The 19,148-nt window shown below is 42.4% G+C and overlaps 3 protein-coding genes across 4 annotated transcripts in view; 1 reads left to right on the forward strand and 2 right to left on the reverse strand.

Moving 5' to 3' along the window:
- Nucleotides 1-376: 376 nt before the first annotated feature.
- Nucleotides 377-4,684, reverse strand: csrp3 (cysteine and glycine-rich protein 3 (cardiac LIM protein)). Its single transcript, XM_035628279.2, has 6 exons — nt 4,593-4,684; nt 2,927-3,038; nt 1,735-1,906; nt 1,051-1,180; nt 753-846; nt 377-566 (listed from the first exon to the last, which is right to left on the reverse strand). Exons 2-6 carry the CDS (start codon nt 3,036-3,038, stop codon nt 493-495), a joined length of 582 nt encoding a protein of 193 aa, XP_035484172.2. The 5' UTR covers nt 4,593-4,684; the 3' UTR covers nt 377-492.
- Nucleotides 4,685-5,925: 1,241 nt separating this feature from the next.
- On the reverse strand, nt 5,926-15,804 carry e2f8 (E2F transcription factor 8). Of its 2 annotated transcripts, none has more exons than XM_035628033.2 (13): nt 15,513-15,804; nt 13,659-13,880; nt 13,418-13,571; nt 12,494-12,823; nt 12,225-12,386; nt 11,286-11,423; nt 10,949-11,167; nt 10,786-10,867; nt 9,775-10,237; nt 8,927-9,193; nt 8,699-8,837; nt 7,557-7,939; nt 5,926-6,734 (listed from the first exon to the last, which is right to left on the reverse strand). In XM_035628033.2, exons 2-13 carry the CDS (start codon nt 13,827-13,829, stop codon nt 6,576-6,578), a joined length of 2,667 nt encoding a protein of 888 aa, XP_035483926.2. In that variant the 5' UTR covers nt 13,830-13,880; nt 15,513-15,804; the 3' UTR covers nt 5,926-6,575. The 2 variants fall into 2 exon arrangements, with proteins under 2 accessions (XP_035483926.2, XP_035483925.2); XM_035628032.2 differs by having other exon boundaries at nt 13,659-13,940.
- A 2,727-nt stretch (nt 15,805-18,531) lies between these two features.
- Nucleotides 18,532-19,148, forward strand: part of nav2a (neuron navigator 2a) — a 200,949-nt gene continuing 200,332 nt past the window's right edge. Inside the window, exon 1 of the mRNA XM_035628020.2 lies at nt 18,532-18,673. The gene's annotated coding sequence lies outside the window, so the exon portion shown is untranslated. The remainder of the gene's footprint in view (nt 18,674-19,148) is intronic.

Here is a 19,148-nt window from a genome sequence, read left to right on the forward strand (position 1 = left end):
CTGTACTTTTCAAAATAAAGGTTCTAGCCAACCTCTTCCACCTTTAATAATAATATTAATATATTGAATTTATAAGGCGCTCTTAAGTACCCAAAGCGCTCAGACAGTGCAAAGTGTGTGGACACAAATATAACCTATTTATTAGACAGACAAACAATATATATTGTTTATTATATATTTAAAAAGGGGGGGGGGGGGGCTACAACCTTTATTTTGAAAAGTACAATGCAAATATACCTGATGGATAAAACACACCTGGCTTGGACCCACCCACAACGAAAAGGAAATTTGTGATTTTTTTTTTGCCAAAATTGGGACGACAAACAACAAACTAAAAAAAACGGCTTCTTCATAAACAAACTTCAGCCATGAAACATTTTAAAATATCAAAACGTGTTTATTTTGGATGCGGAATAATCATCATCATCATCATCTGACATTTTGACTCAACTGTCCCGCTCCGGTCGCTCAGTGTTTTAAACAGACGATGTTTCACTGTCGCTCCTCCAACATGGCGGCGTTTCCAAGCCCGAAGCCTTTTGGGCCAAAGTTCTTGGCGTAGCAAACTGAGGAGAAAAGTAAAGAACAATGCTGAGTTATAATTTCTATTATAATAATATTAATTATGTGTGTGTGTGTGTTCATGCGTGCGTGCGTGTGTGTGTGTGTGTGTGTTCATGCGTGCGTGCGTGTGTGTGTGTGTGTTCCCGGTGCATGTGTGTGTGTGTGTGTGTGCGTGTGTGTGTGCGTACCTTTACAGTACAGCTCTCCGTCCTTGTCCGTCACTGTGGTCGACTCCAGGCTTTTGCCACACAGTAAACAGCGGAAGCAGGTTTTATGCCAGGGCTGCACACACAAACACACAAACACACACAAAATTAAATAAAGTAAAGTGCTGTTGTGTGGCCCTGTGGGTCAAAGGTCATTCAGATTTAACCTCTGTGGAAAGCGAAAGGAAGTAAAACTTCTCGGTGGCGGAAGTGAATTTGGTTTTTGACGGACATCAACACAAGCCTGGTGACAAATGCCAGGAACGGGACGATGCCTCACCTTGCCTGCTCCCATCACCTTCTCCGCGGCGTACACGGCCTTGGTGCAGCGAGGGCAGCGGTCCGCTCCGCCGAACTTCTGGGAAGATTTGGCGGGATTGGAGTTCGCCGCGGAAGGTTTGGCTTTGGAGCTGGGGAGAAGACGAAGAAGACGAAGAAGAAGAAAAAAGGTCTTATTAAAACTCTCTCTCAAGCTGAAACTTCTGATGGTTAAAGTAAAGCTTGACTCAGTGTTTTCTAGATTTATGACTTAAGTTTCCCAGGTTACATATGACACGTGTTTGTGAGAATATTGAAATAAGGCCCGTCACGATAACTACTTTTTTGATGCACGATATATTGTCCCGGGAATTATTGCCCTAAACAACATTATGGTCATTTTAAGACCAATTTTTTCGAGACTGAATCATGTGAGCTCGCAGTCGCGTGCACGATTTGTGTTGCTGCGACAAAACCCGCGATTTGAAGACATGAAAAATATTAAGAAGTCCCTGTTTTCTGAAATTTTTATAGACCAAAACCAGTAGTTGATCGATCGTACGACCAGGACAGATGAGAGGACAGCGGCGGCGAGACCGTTTGACTTCATATTCACGTGTTGTGCGATAAGTCGATGACGCGTTTTTTTTTATCGTGACAGGCCCCAGGTGAAAATAACTTGGCGTCGTCGGTGTGTCGTCGTTACTCGTGAGGCTGCGGGTCCACGTTCCGTCCCGGCGGGTCAGAGCTCAGAGCTCCGGCCCCCTGTCCGTATCCGTATCCTTTAGGCCCGTACTTCTTGCCGTAGCAGGACTTGCAGTAGACCTCGGACTCGTGCGCCGCCACCGTGGTGCTGTCCAGCCCCTTCCTGCAGGTCACTGCGTGAAGGAAACACAAGAATGACACACACGCGCACACACACACACACACACACACACACACACACACACACACACAGACACACATGAGTCAACGCACTGCCGTGTAATAGCTGGACTGAGGGAGTGTGTTTAAAATAACGCTCCCACCTCGCTGGGTTTATCAGTCAGCAGAGCCATTGCACACACACACACACACACACACACACACACACACACACACACACACACACATACACACACACACACACACACACACAGCAGCCAGATGTCTGGTGTTTCTATTTGTGGGAGGAGAGGGCGAGGAGTGTGAGGCGAGCGTTCGAGAAAAGATGGATTATCGCAGAGACCTTTCTCCGGAGCCCTCCCACTGCGGACCATGACACACACACACACACACACACGCACCGAACACACACACACGCACGTCCAGCCAGGACTGAGTCCCCGGATCAGACCAATGAAGCTGGTTGTGGCCCGTGAACTTTGACCTTTTAACACAACAGCACCAGAAGTGAACCTCAGGCCGCGGCAGGAAGAGGAGAGGGGGGAACTCAGAGAGCAGCTCTATAACAACTGGAACATTAGAAAAAGGGTGAATGTGAGGGACTGCTGAGAGAGGGGGGGGGGGGGGGGGGAAGCAGCGGGGGGATGAAGAGTATCTTTAAAAGAGAGGACGAGAAGAAATGAGGAGAGAGAAGCAAGACAGGTTGACAGGATTCAAGAAAGAGAGGATAGATGGAGGGGAAATGAAGGACAGAACGGAAACAAGGAGGAAGGAGGCAAGACAGAGGAGCAGAGGGAGGAGGAGGAAAACACGAAACCAAAGGAGAAGGAGGGAAGACATTTGATAAAAGAGAGCGACGGATGCTCCTGTGGAACCGGCTCGGTGTTGAAGGGTTAAATCGCTCTGCGCGATCGGAGCCACGTGGTTCTGCTGATCCGGTGTGGACCAGGGAGAAGAGGAAGAAGAAGAGGAAGAGGAAGAGGAAGAGGAAGAGGAAGAGAGAAGCAGCTCACTGCAGATGAAGCAGGTCTTATGGAAGCTCCTCCCGTTGCACTGGATCTCCTCGGCGTGGTACACCGTCTCCTCGCAGGCCGAACACTGGGCTCCGCCTCCCCAGTTTGGCATCTGACAGAGGACCAATACGGTAAAAATAATAAAATAACACGGAACTTCAGTATGAGTTCATATTCTATTCTGATCAATCTTTTCTAGAAATGACACCCATCACATTATTATCGTTTCTTTCAATGTAACCTCCCCCATGAGGTGAAAGTCACATCTTGAATTTAAAACCTCAAAACATTCATTTCTAAATATTATATCATAAAACAGAGAAATCAGATCATTTTAGCTGCTCGGCTCAGGAGCTGGATGAGCCAGAAAGTGTTCTTCGGCTCCTCGGCTCGGCAAATTCCATTGTTCAAATTCTTTCGCATTCATGTAAAAATGAGCTGATTAATTCATCAACTTAATCGTTTGGCTGATTTTGTAAAACTGTTCAAATATTCATTCATTACGAAAGATAATGAAGATGATAAAAATGAAGATGAGCTAATTGGAACTCCTTCCTCATTAAGCTCCGACAAAAGAAAAATGAATTTAATTACAACAAAGAAATTAATTCATATTTTTTTCCTTTAAAAAAAAAAAAAATCAATCTGCATTTTATCTGAGGATATTGATTATTCCAGACGTAATTATGTGACTGTGGAAAAGACTGAAGACTGGGTGAGTGTTAACTTCACAACCTGCCTTATTAATATCTATTTTACAGTGTACATACAATACAAGTCATGTATTTTTCTTCTTCCTTGCTTCTTTTTAGTTCATGGAATGTGTATAAGTATAAGTGTAGTGACTCGTTTTGTAAAAATAGTTCTTGGATTACACTGAAGAGAACAAAATTAATTATTATTTAAATTAAATGAAATGGAATCTAGGGAAATATGAATATGAACAATCAAAATGAAATGGTCAGCAAATAAACTAATAATCACTCAAATATCTTGATCTGTTGTAGTGTTTTTAAAAAAAAAAAAAAAACTTCTCTGAGGATAACTCTGATTTTCTTCCTCCATCAATAATGATGTTTTATTATTATTCATATTTTCATTTTATCTCACTATGACCCTGGTGTTTCTCCTCACTTCACTAAAAAGTCTTCTGGTTTTTCTCTTTGACCTTCCAGTTCCCGCTCACATCACTGACACGTGACACTCCGGGAATAGAGGCTTCGCTGTGGACTACTGACTTTTCTATACGTGGATTTTATTAATGTTTTATCGCAAGTGTTTGTTTTTTTTTTTTTATCTTAGATAGGGTATGTTTTTCTTTGCTTTTTTTGGGGAGCCCATTATATGTTTAATTAGCCTTTTTTGGCTAAATCTGGAATATTTGCAGACACGTTTATTCGTATGCACTGTCCCTGTCAAATGAAAAATAAAGATAAAGACATCAGACACACAAAAGCCGAAACCGTCTGACGATGAATCGCTTCCGGGGGAAAAAAAAGTTTTCGAATTTTTTCTCAGACGAGTCAAAAATTTCGTTTGTGATCAAATCGAAATGAAAAAAAAAAGTCTGTTAAAGTTCACCAATAATACCAAAAGATTAAGAAATAACATAAGCACCATCCCTGCGTCGTAACAATACAATGGTGAAGAGGAAATGGGACTTTACCTTGATTCCCGGTCTGTGTGCTTTCGGCCCCGTACAGTGGCAGTGAACTCGCCCCGGCTGGTTTATATACCGTCCGTCGTCTCGCCATCATCATCACCTCAGTCCACCGGCGACGCCTCTGTGAAACCATCCTCCCAAAAATAACCCCGTGACAGAGCGGAGGCCCTCGCACCCGTCCCCACGGGCCCCAGAGGCACATTTGTCCGTCGGCCCCCGCAGACAAACGAGACGAGCGGAGGAAACTACACTGTGACAGCTGCGAACAAGAGGCATCGACGCGCCGCGCCGCCGGATTACCAACAAAGACGATGGGAACTCGGAGCATGTTAAATGACAACTGTCCGCACCTCGTGGGCCGAGCCCCCACCGGTGACCTTGACCCGCCCCTAGTTCAGAATCTCGACCACTGTATTCAGACAATTTTCTTATTTATGTTATGAATCTAATGACTAAAAAACTTTTTAATTCCAGGCCCCCTACCACATTTTAAGAGAAAAGGCCACTGGTCGCCATTTCCTCCGACCAACAGGGAGTCGGCCATTTTGATTTTAGTGAGCAATTTTGGTGCGTTTAATGGACATTTTACGCCCACATCATATTTTGACGAACTCCTCCGACAAATTTTGTTTGAATTATCGTCTGTATTGATGTCGGTTTTCAAGCCACATTCAAATCGTATCTTCTAAAACTTAAATTTGAGAAGTTGAGTGGAGAAAACAGTCTGGTGCCAGACGTCTGAATCACCAAACACATTTCTGATTTATGATCTGGAGGAATACTGAAGTGAAAAAAAATTGGGAATTCATTCTGGTTATCAGGGGAAAAGGAATTATAGGTGGGAGACATATTAACCTCGAGTCCAGGTTCAAGACTTGAACAGAGATTTTTTTAAACTTTTGATCAAAAGTACCAAATTTAATGAGGAAGAAGGAAAATAGATATCAATAAAGAAAAATTGTGTATTAATATTATATACATCTGGAGCCCATGAAAAAAGGCGCATTACATGAGCTGATTGGAAGAAAATTATCAACAATTTTGATAAAGCAATTAATCTTTTCCCAAAGAAAAAGGATCATATTCAATTTTATTGTTTTCAGAGTGTGAGAATAATTTTTTTTCAAATTGATATCATTGTACGTCTTCGGATTTTAGACTGTTAAAACACAAGACATGTCATTTAAAGGCATCACCCTTTGGTTTGTGACCTTGTTACAGATCATCTAATATATATATAGATATTTTATAGATAAAATAATCATTAGTTGCAGGTTCACGTTATATTTGTACAGACAAATATAGATAACAGACAAAAAACAGACGTGATGCGATGTTCTTAGACAAAAAAAAAAAGATAAAAATTTATTTAGCATTTTACATTCAGCATGACATCAGAAATGTAATTTGCTTATAAATTAAACTCATCAAACATTTTTCATTGGATTCAAAAATGATCACAAATATTCACATATTCTTAACAATTCCATTTTTTTATAAAAAAGAGGGGGGGGGGCAAAACTTAACATGTACATTATGTACATATGTGCAAAAGTTATCTGATTAGTTTTTTTTATTACTTAGCAATTAAATTATCAGTCATCAATGTTCCAATCAAACTGAGCTGGGTGCATCGTTCTTTATGGGATTTAGGTTTAACCACTCTTGGGAATTTGAAGTTAAAATGGGAATTTGTCACCCGAATTTGTAGAAATAATAACAACAAAATAAAAAATAAAAAAACAAGACTGTTTTCCCCTCCATTAGCTTATGGAGAACAAGTTGTCGCAGTGTCACAGTGAGCAGGACAATAGTGTTCATCAGTATCTGGCAGCTATTTTAAGAAGCTGACCGTGATAAGAATGAAGTCAGGGAGGCCGCGGTGAAATGTTCAGAGGTAATGAATACTGTAACGTGACTGAAACACCCACCCACCACCCACACACACACACACAGGACGAACACAGGCACCAGCCGGTTCCCTTTTCACGAGTCCTCAGTGTCCAGCTTTCTCTGAGGGATGTAAACAGTTTTGGCGGCCGCGTGTCCACCTGTGGTGGTTACCACGGCGGCCAGAGGCGAGAGGGGGCCGGGCGTGTGGAAGAAGCTGTGCGGGGGGAGTCCGGCGCCTTTGGGGGTCGTCATCTGGACAAGTGAAAAACAAAGTTCAGTTAGTGAGGCGGCGGCTGGTAATTCTGAGAAAAAATACATTTACATAAAAATTCTAACTTCTGCGAGTTGTTACTGTGGATGATCGACAAACTTCGTAAGAATGAATGTCAACAACAGTCTTGCTGCTTCTATCCTCTCATCTGTTCTTGGCATACGATTAATCAAGTACTGGTTTGGTCTATAAAATGTTAGAAAATATGGATTTCTTAGTATTAAAAAAAAAAGGGACCATGTTTTCAAATTGCTGGTCTAAACTTTGGATACGTTACTCTCAGCAGCAGCAACACAAATTGTTTAGGACTCGCACGCGCAAAGACCAATAATCCTAAACTGCAAGTTCACAGGATTGATACAATCCCAAAAAAAGAGAAGCTCTTAAATGACGATAATATTGTTTATCGCGACAATTTCTGGGACAATAAATCGTGTTATCGTTAATAATTCAAAACTTCTGCAACTGAAACTAACCGACCCTTTAAAAGCATGACACAAATATATTGGTTCTAATCATAGAATTACTGATAAATTTCTTATGGCATCAGTGACCTAAACATATTAAAAAGAGTTGTTAGAAATATATATTTTTACCACAGTTTGATCTGTAATGTGAAAACTTGGTCCAACACTAAAATCTACCCAACAACTTGTCAATATTATCAAGTTGATGTTTAATGTAAAGCGGTCGTGCATTTAAAAATTAAGTTTGGGGCACTAACAACCTCATTAAAATCGATTCAACACAAATTGATTTCACGACACGTAAGTTTGTGTCTGAACACAGCAGTCCGTGTTCACCTGTTGTAAACTGATCAGGGTCACCGGATGAGCAGATACAGTCTGGTGGACGGGGACGGGGGACACGGGTTTGATGAACATCATGCCCCTCTGCTGCAGAGCCAGCGGGCTGCTCAGGGTGTTGGCTCGCTCCGGGGTCTGGGGGGTGGCGAAGGCAGCGCCTACTGGGCTGGAGGCGGAGATCAGGCCCAGGTTCTGCAGGGTGAAGTTGAGGATGGCCGGACTGGGGCTGTGGAGGTGGTGGGCATGCTGCTGCTGCTGCTGCTGCTGCTGCTGCTGCTGCTGCTGCTGCTGCTGCGCGGTGCGCGGGGAGTCGGCAGCAGCGGGTCCGTGAAGGCGAAGGCCGGTGGGTGTAATCTCCTGGGGCAGGGCAGGTCGGGAGCCTGGTGACCACAAAATGAAAAGGACAAGTTGAATCTCGATGCTGTAACTCATGTACAAAGGCTCCTATAAGCCAATTTTTCTTGCAATGAGGTCACATAGAAAGTCAACACAAAGACACGAATATACACGAAATTCGTGTCATTCGCTTTTCTCGCCTGAGTTTAAAAAACATTTGAACCCGAGGGGAATGATTTGCGTGATGCCGCGAAAGCCAATTAGCGCAGACGTTCGCCAAGCGTCACCGACGTCCGCGTCCGAAAGAGAACGGACGGAAGACGTTGCGTTACTCGCGCGTGTTTGGCCGCAGAATCGAACCCGCCGCCAGTAACGCAAAGTAAAAAAAATTGGCAACCTGCGAAAATACTCACCTGTTGTCTTTCGCATGTGAACGTCAGCGCCGCCGGGAGAACCTCATTGTTGATTGGCCTTTTCGATCACGTGATTCTTTTGCTCAAGGTCGCGACACGAAATGTAAGTGTCTATTCACGCGCTGCGAGTGACGTGAAATTCGCATATTTGCATTGACTTTGTGTGTACCTTGTGGGTATTTGTCTGTAAAATCTTTGGCGGCTGGACCACTGGTCGGAAAATTCAAATGATTGTTTAGCTGACAAGCGTCTTATTAAATTAATTAAATTCGTTGAACTGATGACGAAATCTTGCAGTGCTGATCTGATGATAAAGTAAAAAAAGACAGACTCCAGTTGCACCCGGAGATATCAGATCAATATTTTGTGCGGGTTCACTGTTGTGTTTACCTGCGGTTGGTGTTTGGTAAATGTTGTACGTGGGGGTCGAGGCCTTGTTGCTGCCTTCTCCCCCTGAACCTTTAGTTTCCCTGTAGCTGATGAGGGACTGCTGGGAGATTGGGATCAGGTATCCGGCCGGTACTAAAGTCTGGACGGGGAAAGAGAAATGAATGTCACGTACGTGCATTCAAAAAATGATGGTTGTCAAAAAGGCCTTGCTGGTGTAAACTCGCTCACCTCGGAGTGGAGCTGTCCGGGCGTGAGGGGCACGGCTCTGACCGGCGTCAACCCGGCCTCGCCGTCGGAGTACCCCGTCTTGTCCTCTCGGTCCAGGAAGTTCTCCAGGCTCTGCTCCAGCGTCTGGCTGGCGCCGCCGCCGCCAGGGGTGTTGACGAACTCCGGGTCCAGGTGGAGGGCGCGCGGCGAGGGCCGGCTGGGGAGCTGGTTCCCGCAGCGGGCCTTCAGACGCGCCTGCAGGATCTCACAGAGCTTCGGAGACGCGTCCTACGGGAGGAGACGATATAATGTACGTCAGGAATGACTAAAAACATCACAGCAAGTTTTAAGAGGAATTTCGTACAGTGAACGTGCCTTCCCTTTTCTTTTATGGCACACTTCACACATTTCGAAATTTGTCTTAGTACTTATTCTATTATTATTATTTTTTTAGAGATATCAAACTAGAGCTGCAACAGTTAATCGTTCAGTAATCAACTGCTAAATTAAGCGTCAACTATTTTGATGATCGATTTTATCCGTTCAAGTAGTTTTTATGGAAAAGAGTGTCAAAATTCTCAGATTTTAGCTTCTTAAATATGAATATTTACTGGTTTCTTTGCTCCTCTATGACGGTAAAATGAATACCTTTGGTGTGTGTACAAAACAAAACATCATCTTGGAGTTTTGGGGAACACAATCGACATTTAATGGATGAGACAACTAATCGATTAATGGAGAAAATTATCTAAAAATTAATCGATAATGAAAATAATCATTAGTTGCATCTCTAGATGTGAAATGTATTAATTACCTGCTGTAATAAAACCCAAACTGTTAGAATGTTTTACATCAACGTATGTCTTCACCTTGAAGTTGGGGTCCGTCCTCTTGGCTTTGGACGGGCTGCTCTCCGAGGCCGAATCGGGACGCAGCCGTTTGAGCGCCAAGGGGCTGACGTCGGACGCCCTGGCGGCGGACTGACCCGTCGGGCTCTGCCCGGTCCTGTCCTCGAAGGTCATGGAGCGCACGGCGAGGCTGGTCGGCTGCGGCCGGGCCAGGGGGTTGGGCCTGAGGGAAGACGGTTGCAGGTACACGGCGTACGGCCCGCTGCACCGCTGCTGAGGCAGGAGGACGGGGATCAGGGGCGAACACTGCGTGGGGATGTAGGCGAGGGGGCCCGCGGGCTTGGCCGCCAGTGGCGTGAGGTAGACGGTAGCGTTGACTCCGGGCTCCTGGGTCGGAGTCAGTAGCGCAGCCCGAGGCGGTTCCACAGAACTGGAGGAGGTCGGCTCGAACCTCGCAGCAGCATTAGCAGCAGGTTTCACAGTCCTGGAAGACAACCAGGATTTAATAATCTAGAGATCTACAATGACCAATTCATAAAACCATAAAAAGCGGGGAGCTGGACCTGGAAGTATGATTCTCTTTTTTCCTCTATCAAAGCAGTAAATCATCCATTTAGTATTTGTGGGTGTTAAAGGTTTAACACAGGGTCGTATCACAGAATCAGGAGATGCAAAACATAAAAGTCACCGTAAAAAAAGAACAATGTCTCTACATGGGGGATTTATTTTTCTCTGGTGGCCACAGTGACCTCACGAAGCATTTTTTGTGTTCATCCGCACACAGTTTGTACAGTGATATGAAATGAATTATACCTCAACGAAAAGCCTAATTCATTAAATGTATGACCTTCGCCAAGGGGGTTATGTTTTTATTGTTGGTCTGTCCGTCAGCAGATTACTCAAAAACTACGGAGCTGATTTCAATAAAATTTTGTAGAGAGGCGCGGGCCCTGACCTAAGGATGTACTTTCCTCCTTTCCTATCAACTTCGCCAGATCGCTGCACAGTTAAGGATGAATAAATCAAACTTACACTGACTCCTGGTCAAGCTGGATTTTACAAATTGCCGCAAGTTGAGCCATCTTGTTTGGCAAGTCTGTGTTTGATGAATCTCCTGAAGACAAGAGAGGGAATGATTAGACGTCATCACACCAATTCATAAAGACACAGCAGTAGTAACCTCGTCTGGACTCACCGGCGGCGCTCTTGACGGGGCTGCTGGGGGCCGAGTTGATCTTGCGCCGGTCGTCCTGGATGCTCTTCGCCAGCTTGATGAGGGACTGGTGCCGGGTGAAACGGCGTTTACCTCCGGGCGGCGACGAAAAGAGCTTTTTGGCACAGTTGTCCACCGACGCACGGGACTCCAGGACATTCTTCTTCTTGGCCGGGCACTCGGACGCGGAGCTCTCCAGGTCTGAAACGAGACACATTCATGTTTTGTACCACCAAACTAGGAGAAATATTTAATCTAATACAGTATTCTACAAGCTTAAGCCCTAAATTTAAAAAAAGAACAGTATATCTGGCGATACCTTTGACTTGTGGGAATTCCACGGGGCCCACCCACTCGAAGGCCGGTTTCCTGCCCCTCTCCTCGGTCACGTGGACTTTCTCGATGAGCTTCAGGCTCCGCAGCACGTTCGCTATGTCGTAGAGCCGCCGCACCTTGGCTGAAAAGCACGTGAGCAAACCGTAATATGACTATCTGCCGTCAAACAGGGAGACGGGAGAACAGTCTGCGCCCAAAAATAAAACAAAACGCACATGAAACCTGAACCTGGCTTTTACAGTAGAAAAGTAAAAAGGAAATGAGTCTTAAAATCGGCACCATAAATATTAGGGACGCACCGAACGTTCGGGCCACTGGAAATGGCCGAACAATGTTTTAATGGGAATGAGAAAGTGTCAGATAATTACAGTACAGTTACATTATGCTTTTTGGTATATTGTCTGTTGGAATGTAAAATTCAGTGTTAAATATTTATAAATTGTACTTTTGTAATTGATTTTTTTCCTCGAAAAGCAAAAGGAAAATGCACATTTAGGATATTTAATTCATGCATTGGGGAAAATTGGCAATTGTTCGGTATTCTGTGATATTTGGTCACGTGTTTCATTATTTTCGGTTTCGGTGCATCACTAATGAATATGTGTAATTTTAACAACAATACCAACAGATTATTCCCGAGGAAATCTATGAAAATGTTTGTGGATCCGTCCATTTAACCAGATCTGCACTGGTCATATAAAGAGACTTGACAGACTCTATAGGATCTGTGAATGATTTCAAGTCTTTCCAAACTCTTAACATCACGTCTATGACCCACCACGACGACACTATGCATCTTCTATGTCGTTATTCATGAAGAAGCAAGAAGGTCCTAAACGCAAGACATTGGGAACTTGAAAGGTTTCGTCTTGTTCTTACTTAAAAATAAAAATACTTTGAATCCGACAGTCACTGCACTCACTCTTGAACTTGTTCTTGTCCTGGTCGGCGCCCTGGTCCTCCCCGATCAGGATCTTCGCGGCCACGTCCAGACTGACCACGCGAGGACTCGACACCAGAAAGAGCATGACGAACTTCTGGCTCATCACCCGCAGAGATTTGTCCTTCCGACTGTTCACGGAGGCTGGACGGGCACAAACAGGAAGATTAGATTCGGTATTAATATGTTGTACTCAGACATGTATACATTTGAAGGAGGTATTGGCATAACAAGACTCTCCAGCTGCTCGCCTGCTTTGAACTCTACTCCCGGAAGCTCCACGAAGAAGAGCTCCCTCTGCCCGTGCTCCCCGCTCTCCAGCTCCGCCGGCGCCACCTCCTCGCTCTCGTTCTCCTTCTCGTCGCCGTCGAAGTCGAACTCCCTGTCCAGGAGGATTCGCTGCCGGATCTGCTGCATCTGCTGGCCGTACCGGTGCTCCTCGCCCACCTGCTTCAGGATGGCGAGCGTCTGCGCCAGCTTGGAGCGGCCGTGCCACCAGTAGCGGTTCTTGGCCGAGCGGCTCACCATGTGCAGGCTCTCCAGCACGTTCATGATGTCGTAGATGCGCCGGCGCTCCACGCCTGGAAGGAGAACGCGTCCAAACACGTTCAGCAAATCAAAAGTAGCAACACCATTATAGAAACAGATTGATCTGTTCAATTCGAGCAAAACTACAGGATGTTATTTTGTATATAAATATGTTAATTTTACAAAACTCAGTATTTGTGTTTATGGGACGACAGTACACGCCACAGTTACAATCATTGTTGATTGTTGAAATTTGTGAAATTATTTACAAATCATGTACATCAAATGATATACACAATATTATCTGTATGATGTAATTATTACAGTATCACAACCATGATTAGGACTTTTACAAAAACTATTCTGTAGCCTATTTGCAATTTTGGTACAGTTATTTGTTAATATTTCATTATCTATCAAGTAAAAAATAACTATATGTACATGTATATTTTTTTAATGATCCTTGATTAGAATAACTTGAAATTTGATAAACTTACCAACAGAAACACAATTTATGGGTTAATGAATAATGAAAGCAACATTTAGCTGCAGGCCTAATATCTGATATTGAATCTTGAATGGACGGATGTTGTATTCTTGTTTTTTTTAGTTATAGAAACGGACAGAGAGCGACAGAGACGACTTACTGAGCTCCGTGGCCACGTCGTCCAGGCAGATGTCGTTGTTGAGCTCCGGGTTCGGGTAATCCGGGTAGCGGGCGAGGAACTTGTGACAGAGCAAGCCCAGACTCTTCTCTTTTCTGCTGATCATTTTCTCAGACTCTTCTCCGTTCTCAGTGTCCTGCGGACGGAAAACAGATAATTGACTTATCTGAAAACATCTTTCACGTGTAAATGCTAGTAGGAGGTTTTATTTTATTTTAAATACCCGTGCAGAGTCGAGAGCTTCCCGCCCGTCATGGTCCATGCACAGCTCCTTCTCCCGGTTCCGGATGTCAGGACTGGCAGCGCTGATGAGCATTTTGAGGTTGGAGGTCGGCGTCCAGGGGTCAACTGAACGCACTTCCCTCCCTTTTTTAGGCGTAGCCAGGGGACCCATGGTGGTAGCTGGTTTCTCCACTGACGCTGCACACGGGGGGCCAAATAACTTCTTTTGGGGGGGGGGTATTTACAGGAACCAGGGGGTTATTATTAAAAGTTCATCATCCTCCTTCAGCAAAAGGAGAGAAAATAAAAAACAATAAATTATGATTATGATCCAAACAGAATTTTCCTTCCTCCCTGAAGCTTCATGACCTTTGAATGAGATTTTTAAGTCATTCTTTTAGCGATTTGAGTTCTGTATTTGACATTTTCCTCCATAGTTATATATACGGCTTATTGGGGTTGGGACATGAATTCATTAATCATACATTTGCAGCAGTAAACACATAATATCCATCTCATGGCATAGATTGTGAAGAGAGAGACTCTTGTCTCTAGTTTATATTATATTGACATCATTTGACATCAAGTGTGTTTATATCAAAGTGTTCCAAGTTATTTTTTTCTTTACGTCAAGTAACCATCACACAGAAAAAAAAATTGTCATTTAATTATTGGAGAACTGTAAAATTTGAGCTTACAATTAGTTTCATTACAAATAAGTCTAACGATAACTATTTTCCTTAATAATCAACGGATTGTTCGGTGAATAAAATGTCAGATGACTCAAAACAATGAATCGGTTATTGAGATTAGTTGCCATTAATTTTTGTGTACATGAACTAATCGACTGTTCGACTCGTCACTTTGAGGAAATGATCCAACTCATGGAGGTCAAAGTAAAAAAAGAAGCAATAACTTTACTGTACACCAGCTAACATCAGCTTTAACAAACGTGTTTTTCTTACATTGTTCTACTTTGAACGGCGTCGAAAATTCAAACCCGTGACTCGAAATTAATAACCATAACTCATAAAAGAAAAATGTTTTTTCTATCTTTCCGCTTTTTCAGCCGCAACATATTTGTACAAACATATTTATTACATCACGCGTGACAACATCGAGATAAATACCAACGCGAGGATTTAATCGGATTAAATGATAATAATCAGACATTCCAGTGTAAATCTCTCTTATTTAAAACGCCACACGTTCATTATTGGCGGTTAAATGACTGACGTGCGTCTCGACGAATCCTCGCGGCCCAACGGACGGCGGAGGGCGGTGCCTCTGTTTCCCTCCCCGTGACGAGCAGCCAATGGGAGCGCGGCGCAAGGCGGCGTACAGGAAGTGAAGGCTCGTCCCGCGCAGGTAGACGGTTTTTTGAAATCCTTGGCGCGGAACGAGCATCGGCGGCGGCTCGCGTTTAAAACGTTAATAACACCGACTGTGAAGTTTTAAAACCTGACACTGACGTTACAAGGGAACGCGTGGTGTGCGTGTTAGATTAGCGGGACTAGTTTTCACCGGGTGGTTGTCGGTTAGTGTTTGTTGACACGTCGTAGCCGGAGAGACGAGACGAGCGCCCGCCGCCAACTTCCCGAGACACCGGCAGAAAAAACCGGACAATCCGGAAACTCTTCACGCATCCACTGCGTTTCATTAACAGTTTTAAAGAAACGATAACGACTTTGAGCGGAGGTTTCACGACCTGTGTGTGTGTGTGTGTGTGTGTGTGTGTGTGTGTGTCGGTTTACAACGCGGAGGCGCTAACCCTCCGTAGACACCGAAAACCACAGATTCAGAAAAGCACTTTCTTCTTTAAAACACAAATAAGTTAACAAACGTGTCGACTTACCTCCCAAATCCACGAAACAATCCTGGCTCAGAGGAACATTCCCATCTTCACAGCTTCCAAAGGTGGATTTCTGTTTTTCTTTAAAAAAAAAAAAGAAACACCAGATCACCAGTTTCCGGTACGGAAAATAAACTTTAAAAATCCCAAAGTGAAATAGTTGAAGAATGTCCACAGATCCCAGATTTTCTTCCTCTTAATATTTATTTTTTTCCCTCCCTCTGATAAGAAAGCGCTGACCTCTGAGTTGGTCAACTTTACTTCACTGCTGCTGCTGTGGAGAAAAGTTTTCTCAAGCCCCGCCCAGTCTAAGCACGCTGCTGCCCACTTCCGCTCTGACGTAGGACAGAGGTGTGTCCCAAATATGGAAAGCCTTTCCATACCCAAATCACGTCTCTTTAGTCCGGACTGACGTCACGACTGTAAGTATCAGGTCCTTATTTTTTTGCCAAACTATATAATAATAAAAATAATAATAATACATTTCATATATATGTATATATGTATGTATATATATATATATATATATATATATATATATATATATATATATATATATATATATCAACCGTTACTATGCTACACCTTTCAATACATAACATCCTATTTTTTTTTTAGACCTATATGTTTCAGCTGTTGTATAAACTGTACAATACATATTTTACATATCATTCAGTTTCTTCATACATATACTGGAGTAAAATGCACATTTTACACATTACTTTTATTTTACATTTCTATTTATTATCATTCTCTTTCTGTCCGTTTATATTTCTGTTCTTGGTTATAGCGACTGTAAACACATTTGAGGACTACGTTGTATGGTTGTGTGTATGTATACATGTGCATATATGTATGCGTATGTATATGTATGTATGTGTATATATATGCATATTTATCATTTATTACTTATTTTTTTGCTGCTCATCCATACAACACTGTACTTAGTAGTCATATATTTGTGTCCCATCCAAACCACTGCACATTTCAGCCTCTTTTTCACAAAGCAATTCATATAGCTTTTTCTTTTACAGTCTCTTTTGTATAATTCTTTTCTATTTTGATTGTATATTTTTTTGCTATATTTTATTTTCTACTTCTTTCTCTGATGCCTTTGGCTCTTGCTGCTGCTGTAACCAGTGAATTTCTTCAGAGTGGGATTAATAAAGTTTGATCTTATCTTACCTTGTATAAGGGTTTGTCCTTCCAGAATAGTCATAATCAAATTGTCTTCCAAAACTGTGGCATTTAAAAAACGACCTCAAATTCATACTTGTTTACAGTGATTAAATGAACTTATTCAGGCTACATTCCATCGATGCAACAAATAATTTCAGTGTAAGCGGTGGTATTTGTTGTCATAAGATTTTTTCCCTTTATTATACTTTACTTTTTGTTATTCTGGTAGGCAGATGTGTTCATGTATAGAATAATTTTATTGTTATGACTTTTTTTCCCACTTAACGAAACAACGTAATGATTTATTGAATATGTCAAGATGTTCTGTTTTTTTTTTTTTTACAAGCTCGTGTGTCACTTTCCAGTAAAACCGAGTGAAGCTGCTCTTCGGCTCTTTCAGCTGCCATGGAAACACACGATGCTGGGAAACAAATATCAGGCTCTTCAGATTTAGGGCGGCAGCTGTGAATCATGCGTCACGTCCCCGTTGCACGGATGCACATTATAGCCACATTATACTAAATAACCCAAATGAACATAATTGTTTGATGGACGCATTTGCACGGTTTGCAGTAAACTCTGGTTTACATGATTTAATTATAGGGCAAAGATGTTCAGCTGCTTAGAGGAATTTTTTATTTTGCAGCAGTCGAAAAAGGCATTAGGTAACCTGTTCACCCGCCCCAGGGTCCTCAAATGCCCCATGGTTATCAGAACGTAACTGGGCTTTGGTGATTTGATGAATTGGGAATTTCAAATAATGCAGGTCCCACATTATTAATTCATTCTTTTTGTTCCTGTTCTGTAGATGGAGCCTGTGTCAAAAAAAAGAAGAAGTATTGTTTGAAGCTGGGAGCAGGTATTATTCCAGCATAGAAGTGATTTCTGGGTAAATAATGAAGCCGCCATCTACAAATGGGGTTTTATGTTCACCAGTGACAGGGGCACATACTTAATTCACAGAGAGCTGTGGACGTGTGAGGTGAAGGTCCAACAGATTTTTATCATATGTTTACCCTAAAGCCCCCAAACTGCTCAATCTGCCACACGACGTTATGAATTCACACCCCGTCTCTTTTTTGCACGGTTTGTGCAGAGAAAAAAAAATAAATAAATAAATAAGCCACAGTCCTCAATTTTATCATTGCTCATGCACATACCGATATAAATCAGACTTAGAGTCAAATTAAACACATATACATATTTCTTAATTCTGTCATGTGTCATGCCGATGCATTTTGCCCATCCCTTTTTGGAATTACAAGACACCCCTAATTTACAAAAACGTACATCAACTTCTGGTATTACATATAGAAAAAAATGTGGGGGGAAAAGAAAAAGAGAAAAACCTACAAAGTAAGGAGTACATTTAAAAAAAAATCGCAATTGAACATATTGCATACATAATGATAAAAGACTTGATAAAAAGCCCATTTTCCCTTCTGCCAGGCTTTCTCAAGAAAACGTGTAATAATTCATATGTTTCATATGTAAACAACTACATCAGTCTTTGTGCATCGTCCATATTTACAAAAGCATAACGTATTTAAATAAATGGTTGAAAACCAATCATCAAACTACAGAACGTGACCGTGAATCTAGTATGTTCAAATCTGAACATGAATAGGATTGGTGGGATAAGTTCTCTGATCTTTTACTTCAGAAAAAATATGATTAAAGTACCAAAAATGAAAGTACTCATTACTCAGAATGACCCCTTTTCAGAATCATGTGTAATGTATATTTGATTTTTCAATAACCAGTCGCTGTTGTCTCTGATTGGCCGCTAGGTGGCGTCGAAGCTCTCCTTACCGGTAAATCACCATGGAAACCGACGGGCACCTTCAAGGATGTTGGGGAAGAGAAGAGAAGAACCACACGAAGCATCCAGTGACGTAATGTTACCGATGTGAGAATGAGCGTGTTTAGGATCCTGATGCTGCCTTCAGGCACTGCTCGTGAATCAGACCACCCACTCCGACTGGGTGAGTGCAGCACTTCAGAGGAATGGACCCATAAAAAAAATACAACCGATGGGGTAATAATGGTAAAGTCATCTGTCTCGGGTCAAATGATAATCTTACTTCGGTGATGATTAAGGTTTGTTATTCTTAACTTTTTTAAACTTTTTATATATTATGATCGTAAGTGGACCTAGAGTCTGCAGATTAATTTCAATATACCTATGTGTGTGTGTGTGTATATATATATATATGTTGTGGCGCTGCAACCAACAGCTATTTTCATCATCAGCTTTAATTACTTTTTGATGAATCATTTTGTTCATAATGTGGGAAAAAAAACAACAACCGTTATTGCAAAATAAGGTCAAAAAGTGCTTTAGAAAAATGCAAAACACTTGGTAAAAAAATACACACATTCGAAACACTAATAGACACCAAACCCCCCAAAAAGTTTAAACAACCCCCCCAACCCAGAACATTGAAAGCACGTTAGAAA

Source organism: Scophthalmus maximus, chromosome 4 (genome assembly GCF_022379125.1).
Source record: "Scophthalmus maximus strain ysfricsl-2021 chromosome 4, ASM2237912v1, whole genome shotgun sequence".
Taxonomy (NCBI): Eukaryota; Metazoa; Chordata; class Actinopteri; order Pleuronectiformes; family Scophthalmidae; genus Scophthalmus; species Scophthalmus maximus.